The sequence below is a fragment of the Habropoda laboriosa genome, unplaced genomic scaffold (assembly GCF_001263275.1).
Source record: "Habropoda laboriosa isolate 0110345459 unplaced genomic scaffold, ASM126327v1 scaffold172, whole genome shotgun sequence".
Taxonomy (NCBI): domain Eukaryota; kingdom Metazoa; phylum Arthropoda; class Insecta; order Hymenoptera; family Apidae; genus Habropoda; species Habropoda laboriosa.
In genome coordinates this window covers 1,217,633-1,226,854 of record NW_017100331.1, presented here as the reverse complement: position 1 = coordinate 1,226,854, position 9,222 = coordinate 1,217,633, and the positions used below count along the sequence as shown (strand labels likewise).

The following is a 9,222-nucleotide window of genomic DNA, read 5'->3' as shown; positions in this document are numbered from 1 at the left end:
TAAATTTGAATGTATAGAATTTTTAGCATATTCAATACTAATAATTTATGCGCGAATTATTATGAATGCATTAAAATGTGAAAAAAACGTGCGAAGGAAAAATTTGGATAATAAAAGGAATGGCGCAGGCGCAAACTTCAGCGCGGGGACAGTAAAAGCTTTCTCCGAAAGGACTTATGGTTTCAGTCGCGCGTGGCCTTCGAAAGTGTTTAGGTGTAGTGTATGCACAGAAATTAAAATTGGTATCGGCAATAAATGCCCTATTTGTTACGTGCCAAATGTTTCTGTAATTCTTTTTATTTAACCGCGAGTGTTTTTATGTTACGATAAACTGCTAAATTTATTGTTTATCGCATGGTGACACACATGAAGGATTTTAACGTTTCCTCGGATCCTGGCGGCATGTCTACATATGTTAGAAACACCGGCACTCATCTGTCAACGTTGACAAGAATCTTGGGCGTGTGTACTGCAATTGGTAAGTAAATAGTAATTATAAAATTTTAAGTACTTTCACGATGAATATGTAACATCAAGATCAACGATGTTGCTTGTTGTCTTTTTTTCTGTAGTAGTTTAAAAGATAGATCTACGACGTAAATAATCAAGTGCGTTTATTTTATAAGCTTAAATTTCTTTCTTTTTTATTTATTATTAATTCGCGATTCAATAAAAAGAATCTTGAATAAAACACATTATATTCTTATTACTTCGTGAATTTGAAGGATTTTATATATATTTATAGAATATAAAACAGAACTGATAATGAGTGTCAACATATTAAATTATTAGAAAAGTACAAATCGTCTTGCAGTAATTACAATTTAACAGTGTTGGAATGGCATTTCAGTTAATTAAAAGTATTCAAAATATTTGTTTTTCTCTTTTATCAAATGCTTCCGTTATGTTGTAACATTGTTACATAATTAGATTAAAAAAAAGTGCTATTGAAAGAATTTTCATACGAATTTAAGATGTAATGCAATGCAATTTATATTATTTAATTCTTTTACGAAAAATTATTTCTTATTTTTATATAGCATGTATTCAAGGACGCTTAACACATTTAAAAAACGTATTAAACTTCTTGGAAATTGTATTTTTGTTCTTAAATGCGAAATTACTTTTTTTTCTGACGAAAAACAGCTTGTTACATAAGTATTCGATATTTGAAAATTGTTTCTTGCATTTTAAATAAGGCATTAAGTTTTCGAGAGTTTTGCTTTCCTTGTTCACTACGTTGAATACGCCACATAGAAACGAAACTCGAGCACTAATAACAGCGCCGGGGATCGTATTCACGTCGCCTTTTCATCTTTTGACATTTTTTTTTTTTTTTTTGCTTAAATACGAGTGTTAATTTTATAGGAGTGAACATAAATCTTAGTTTTTTATGGTACAATGATAATTCAAAAATTAGAATGTATCTTGAACCTAGAAGTCGCAATGATAAATGCATAATAATAACAATAACACAACAACAATCAGCAATAATAACAACGTTAATAATTACGTCTTTGTTACACATTTTACAAGTTTAAAGGCAAGATTTAGCAAGAGTTGTTATTATGTCTAACCTATAATCTAGTTTCAAGTGAATCATGACGATTTGATATGCGTAGAATGATGCGCATTAAACACCAATGATTTAATCGTATTTATTTAGATTCCGTAGTGTCACGTGCACAATCTTTGTACAATCCTTCGTTGTATGTGTAGAATCCGTTATTTTTGAAACGAAATCTTACGAAAAAATGTTATTTTAAATTCTTTAATTTCAGTACATTATTCTATAGTGAATTGTGTCACTAATTGCACTTGTTGATTAAGACAGGAAAAATGTTTGGAAAATATTAAAGTATTTTTAATTTTATGTATAAAAAACTTTACTAAAATTTTGTAAAATGAAAGTACATTTTTGACACAGTTGCAGCATACTAAAATGATTCCGACACCGGTTTTACGTCAGTTACACTGTATAATGAAATAAAGCACAAGGTAGAACATGTTATGTAGAGATGTCATTTTTTTTGGCTGCTTTATAATTCCATTTTCAGCTTGAAAAATATCTAACTTCTTAAAACAGTCGTAAACAGTGAAAATTTTAAATAAAAGCTGTTGTAATATGTTTGTATAGTACAGTAAACCTTTTAACACTCGAAGTTCTGTGAACAACAAGAAAATAGGGATTGTGACCTTGAAACTAAGCGAAATAGTTTCGCGAGATATTTCTTTTTCGAGAAACTGTTGTCCAGAAATAAAAATTATCAAATTTAAAAAAGAGAAGGGAAATATTTTATATTTTCTCTTGAACATAAAAGTAACAGTTAATATTAAATCTAATAAGTTACAAGTAAAAATAAAGTTAATTGGACTTGTAAAATTAATTTTGCTTTTGCTTTCGTTTTAATGGAATCTATAAAATTAATTTTTTTTTGGTTAATTAAAGGAGAGAAAGAAAAAAAGGTATTTTGTTAAGAGAATTCTTAAATAATGCTGTAAATTTTAGGTAATTGAAGTTCCCAAAATATTAAACTAAATATTAAACAGAATCAACGGAATCGAGCCAATTATTAAACAGAATATTATAATAGTATTTTTGTGACATATGTACATATCTCGGTTTTCGATGTATCAAAGACATTTATTTAAACCGAAAATGTAATTATTTTTAACGCTGCAAAAACAAATAATGAACACACTTTTCACCATTGTGGAACGAATTTTATAAGGCTTTATCAGCTTTTAGGATAGTATTATTTCTACAAAATTTTTTTACAGAATTTTTAGAATTTCTAAAAAGTAAAAAATAATACAAACGTAAAAATATTAAGAGACGTGCTTTTTTCTAATTACGTTATAAACATAGAGGAGAATAGTGTGGAAAAAAGAGAAACTAACGAAAATCTACGTAATAATTGTAATATTACCCCAAAAATGTTAGCCAAATAAACCTCACGTAAAGAAAAACATTTTTTTCCTATTTTGACGATTTCAATGCAAATTTCGCCGCATTAATTGCAATTTTGACTTTCACAAAATTCCAACATATTTTAAACAATATCTCAATCGTGCATCAAGGTAAAAAGAAGCCAACAATGCATGTACGTATATATCAGAACATTCAATTGAAAACTGAAACTAGCCAGGCCGCTGACTTAGCGTGAACGAGCTCGAAGCAATTCTCGACTATTAATATTTAGTGTGCCTAAAGAGGCTCGCGCGATAGACGGTGGCTGGGTTCTCTCAGCGTTATAAAAACGAGAAGCAGAAGAGCCGTCGAGAGTCGAGGACACGGTTCGTTTCGTACTTTTAAGGGGAAAACGTTCGCGGAATTTCATTCTTCCGTAATGTTTATCTTTCTGTTTGCCGAACTTTAAGGCAATCGAGTTTTTCTGAACATTTCCACCGGATCTGCGTATCATTTCGCCGAAGCGGTGTGACGATCGAAAACCGAGAAGAAAAATCGCGTGGATTAACGTCGCGTATTTTTCTACCACGGTTTTCGCACTCTCGCGGTGGGAAAATATTTTCCCTCGCGTCGTGTCGATGAAACGGCCAAATGGAAAATGACCCCGTTGCAAAATGGTGTTTTTTGTTTCGGCGGATCAGAGGTATACCACACGACACTGTGACCGCCACGATTTTTATCGGCATATTTTTATTGGTTTCAAGCACGTCCAGGGTAAACGAATTATCAGGGATGGAAACATCGAAGAAAAAAAAATTCGAAGAATGAAACTAGAGTTATGCTTTGCATGTGTCTCGAACAAATCTTGTTCCGGCATTGTTTGCTTATCGAGTTTCGCGGCTGGAATTTCATTTTTCTCGATGTTTGCACCGAATTCCCTGGATATGTGAATTTGTTTACCTTTCCATTTTATTGCTTCTTTTTTTCTATCTTTATTGTTATTTTCGTTTTGTTTGCGCAGATGTCGGTAAAAATTTACCGGTCGGTAAAATTTGTTCTATTGTTAATCGCTTGGGAATATACATATTGACTTTTCTACAGGTTTATATAAAATTTTGAAGGAAGAATATATTCAATTTAATTTAGAATTTTTCAAATTTCTAATTTACAATTTTTTTTTAAAAACGAATTCCCTTGACAAAGTGTTGGATTTTTGTAAATCTTTGATATCATGAATTCTTTCAAATAATTTCAATAAAAATTTGTTTAATTATTAAAATTCAAATTTTTTTTTTTAATAGTGCTTATTGAAATGAATTTTTAGTGATTTACTATTACTGCTTGCTGGTAAATGAGAAATCTATGGAGTGTGCAATTTTAAACCTTTCATAATCTAGTTAATCTTCGTGCTTTTTTCCCATGAATATGTTGAACCTCTGAAAAACGAATTCCTAAAGCATTTGTGGCTTCCAATTCTAGTTTCAAAATTGTATATTGATCGGTGTCAGACTCGAAAAGATAGAAATTTCCCCGTTAGCAGAACACTATACGGAAATTGTTTTTTCATTTGATACAAAACGCGTTGAAAAATTGTAAGATATCGATACCTAATATAAATCAACATTTAATGTTGTTTTAAGAATAATTTTTTAACTACACTTCAATCCATATTTGCGAAGTTTTCAATTTCCAAGTTTTATTAATTTATTTTAATTAAACACAGTTAAATTTTGGTTGTATTTCTATTTATTATAATTATTTCAACAATTTATACAACATATTTTTGCAAAACTACTTTTTCGCGTTAGTTAATGTTTTCTTATTGGAATTCTCCTTAAAGAACCTTTAAATAGAAAAACAAAATAGATGCGGCGAAATTCGCACAGAAATCGTAACAGAAGTAAATTTCTTCTGTAAAAGTAAGTAAAAAATGTGGTAATGTGTAAAGTAAAAAGTTTTTCTTTATGTGGGGTTTATTTTCGGGAAAGTCAGTTTTGAAATTTGCTGAATAAATTTACATTTCGTTAAGCTCAGCTTTAACATATTTTTTCACAAAATTTTCCGAGGTGACTTTATTCAAACGAGTATGATAATAAGAATGTTTCGATAAACTTCGCTTATTTTATTAATCAACAAATTTCTAATGTTTATGTGCACAACGTTCAATTCTACCTTTTATCTTATTCTGTACGAGAAAGCATAGATTATACTACTTATAGTATACAAGTTATACTACTGAACTTTTGGGCAACAGAAAAAAATAATGTTTTTCAGAAATTCTTGATCACCATAATGTAGGACATCAAAAACCATACAACTTTGAATTTTACGTTTTTCCCGTATCTTATACGGTTTCGTAGATATTCACGATAATATGAAAACTGATAATTTTAACAAGAAGCTGTTTTCACCTCTAGGACCGTTTTATTGCTGAAAAAAATGATTTCGTTATTACCGACACTTGAACTACATTTCTGTAAAGTTTCAAATTTTTTTTAATTTTCATTTACCCAACTTCCCTTGTAAGGTATACTACAATTAGTTTGACGCAATCTCGAGAATTATAATCTTCTCAATAATATTATTACGTAGGTTTCCTTTTTTACGTGGACTTAACTCAAAAGACTTAATTACAGAATATTTCTTTTTATAATAACATGAATCTAACGAGATTAACAAAATTTAATTCCAGGAATTATATTTACTGTTTCTTAATCTATAAAAATTTTCTTAATTTTCTTAATTATTCCATTTGATTTAATTTTAATTTTTTAATTATTGTTTCAATTATTCACCGTATTATAACCTGCACACAGTGCAAAGAATATAACCGGTTATTCCAATAAGAAAAACACGCTTCTATCGGTAATTTATTTTTCAACAACCTTCTTGAGAGATTTATTTCGAACGAACGAACGAATGAAGAAAAGCGTGTTTCAAGTGTGCTCGTAACTCACGATATACCCTAAACGACCTACTATGGCCGTTTTCGTGTCGCCATTGTGGAAGGCAGCACCGGTAGACGCAGCGAAATCTCCCAGAGAATAGTGGCTGGCCTTGCGCAGTTCCTCTTTAATTCATAGACGAGAAACGGTAAATAGTTGAAGACAGAACTTTTGTGGCGGTTCGTTGCAGCGTAACGCACGGAGCCTATTATCGCTGGATGAATGGGGAATGGGGCTTTTTGCTGGTGTGTCGTCGCGACGCTGCTGCAACATCGTCACGATGACGTCGAGGAACGCTGAATCACCGTTTCCACCGTGCCACTGGTATTAATTAATTACTCGCGACAATCGTGCTTTAGGTAGTCTTAATTGATAATAGGTAATGGCCAGCGAATGGATTCAGCCGGTACGAGCAATTAAGTCGACCAATCGCGTGCAAACCAATTGCAGACCCGTTCGTGTGCTTGCGTTTTGTTGGACATGGCAAACATTGCTGAACGGTGCCAATCGTATCGGGCTGTGTATGGAATTTAATTAAGTATAGAGTAGTTATTTTCTTAGGTTCAGGTGGTAAGGATGTTTCGATGTCAAAGAATATTTCGTTAATAATTGAGGAGCTTTCTGGAAGAGAGACCTATAGGTCTATGGGTTCTGTTTTGGTAAATACTTTTAGCACTTTTGCATTAATACAGCACCACCGATTTTTCGTTGATTTCACCGTTGTGAATATACCTTTCTAAGAAATTTGTAAACGAAAATAATTTTTAATTTAATACAACATATATAACAATATATGAAATAATGTAAAATAAACGGTAAAATAATATAAGAAAAAAGGTCACATGTTCTGTGGCTGGACCAGGTCTCTTGTGGCCGTTATAATGCAGAAGTATCATAATTTAACCGTAATATGTTTAGAAATCTTCTCGTCAAATTTCGTTTCAATATCCCATCGATAGAGGTCAGAGCAGCACTTGTTGTTGAACCGTATATACTCGATTTGTAGATTAAATTAAAACTTCCATTGCAATTTATTCAATTCACTATTTTGCCCTATGAGCCCTTTTTCAGAAAACTCCTCAGTTAGTATTAAGGATTTAGACAAGCTGGCGAAGATTGCGAGAGCTGTGTTTACGTTCTGTCGCAGCTGTGCGTGAACGCCAACTTTGTTTTGCTTTTTTTCCCGGCATACCGATGAGCACGAGTCTACGTTTCTTCGTACGACGAGAGAAAAAATCTTCCGCTGGCTTGCACATAGCTCGACCCGAGGAATCCACGAAACAGTCAGTTGCCTTTGTTTTGCCATCGAACACACATACGTCGCGAACTATCAACCGTCTCTAAATTTAATTGTGCAATAAATCGGTGTTAGGAAACTCAATTCGTGGCATTTCTTCACCACCACGGCGTCACCACCATTCCAGTAGCTGCCAAGCAATTAGCGATATTAGAACATCTTTTAGGTTAGTGCAAATGAAATATTTTTTCAATAGTTGAAATTGCGGGGTCGATGATATATATTAAATTTTGTCCGATCGTTAATTTTTATACACAATAGTCAAAAAGAGTATTAAATAGTAACAAAATTAACAATACAATTGTTTGGGCATTATTATCTGACGTAATGAATAATTGGGATATTGGCATAATTTTCTTATGTAGGTTTAAACTTGGAAAATCTGCTGGAAATATCAATTTAGCATTTGAAGAAGGTTATGTAAATGTTAGGACACTACAACGTTGGTGTGCAAAATTCAAGATTAGCGACTTTTCGTTGGAACTGAGCCAAGAGGAAGGCTAGGTAGGGTCGTCGATGATAACGTTTTAAGAGAAATTATTGAAAATAAGCCTTTCCTATTCACTTGACCTTTCCTCAGCAGACCACCATTTCTTCAAACATCAGAACAATTTTTTAACCTATAAATTATTCCGAAATGAAGACACTGTAAGCAATCAAAGAATTGTTTTATTCAAAGACTAATGAGTTTTATAAATTTGGAATAATAAAACTATTTAATGGAAATTATATTTTGAAGAAACACAGTGTATCTAAAGTTTCATTTCATAAAACGATTTTTCTTATTCAGCAATCTAATACCAATTACATGTGCATAATTGTTGTATGAAATTTATTAAAATGTTTATTAGAATTATGTTTATCTTTTAACTTTTAATTCTATTTCTGAAACTTTGATTATCTTTTCCTACATGAGTTGCATTGTATCTATAAAATTATGATGGGCACGTATCACGTCCATATCATGCATCTTCTTGCTCTCAAAATTCCTCATGCATTCCTGGAGTCTACTGAAGCACAAACAGCTCCTTAATCTTTTCCAGGCTGTCTTAAATACTTACTTGTCATTCATATCTAGAATTTGAATAGTTCATACATATTTATAGTATGGATCAGTTAGATTTTATTTTTTCTGAATTTACTTTAATATATTCAAGTTTTGCGAAAGTTTCTAACTTATGAATTTTATTATGATTTTTGTTTCTTTTTCTGGTTATTCTATATTTCATAATAAAGGTTCATTCTTCTTGAGGTTTTCTTTTGTTTCAAATATTTCTTTAATCTTAGAACATTTAATATTGGGAATTACAATGTCTTAAGGGATTTTTTCATACATACATTTAAATATTATTAAATTCAATAAGCGTGTACTTATTAATTTGTTTGAAATTTAAAATAAATAATATTAATAAAATTGGTAAAAAAAAATACAAATGTCACAAAAAACTAATGTTAGTATTTCAGGGTTAATATTGTTGGGTGTTTGGGTGTCTTCTCTGCTTTTGCAGTCTGATAGAGTATTTTTATTATGATTTTTATTTTTCGAACTGTGTTCATTTCCTTTTAAATTCGTTCTATTTTTCTTGTATCATTAATTAACCGTAATCTTAATTAATCGTTAATAATTTTCCGCTGCATACACTTCCACGAAATGATGTCGAAACATTGAACAGTCTCCAATATCTTTTTGTCGTCTTCTCTCCGGATTTACGAGAATTTATAACGTTACCGATGATTGCAAATTTATGCGAATTTTATACTCTTGTATTTATCAGCCGGCAGCCACAAATTAAACAAGCATTCGTGGTAGTTAAACAGAAACATGTTAGGATTTAATTGGGCCAGGAATAATTCGTGGTGTGTTTCAGAATTTTGTAATCAATCTTTGTGTGCACGTGACATGCAGTTACATTATCTAAATTTATACAAACGATGTTGCATGCAACTATTGTAGCTTATAATAAATAAATACACCAAATGGTAAAAATAGTAGCAAATTTAAAAAAAAATTTTCTTTTAATTCATAAAAACTTTCCAAATTTGGAAACTTTTCAAAGGACAGAAAATCA

The 9,222-nt window shown here is 31.2% G+C and overlaps 1 protein-coding gene across 1 annotated transcript in view; it reads left to right on the top strand.

Moving 5' to 3' along the window:
• The first annotated feature begins 366 nt into the window (after positions 1–366).
• Positions 367–9,222, top strand: part of LOC108574441 — a 132,387-nt gene continuing 123,531 nt past the window's right edge. The window contains exon 1 of the mRNA XM_017937033.1: positions 367–478. Within this exon, the coding sequence (XP_017792522.1) occupies positions 367–478 (112 nt within the window). The remainder of the gene's footprint in view (positions 479–9,222) is intronic.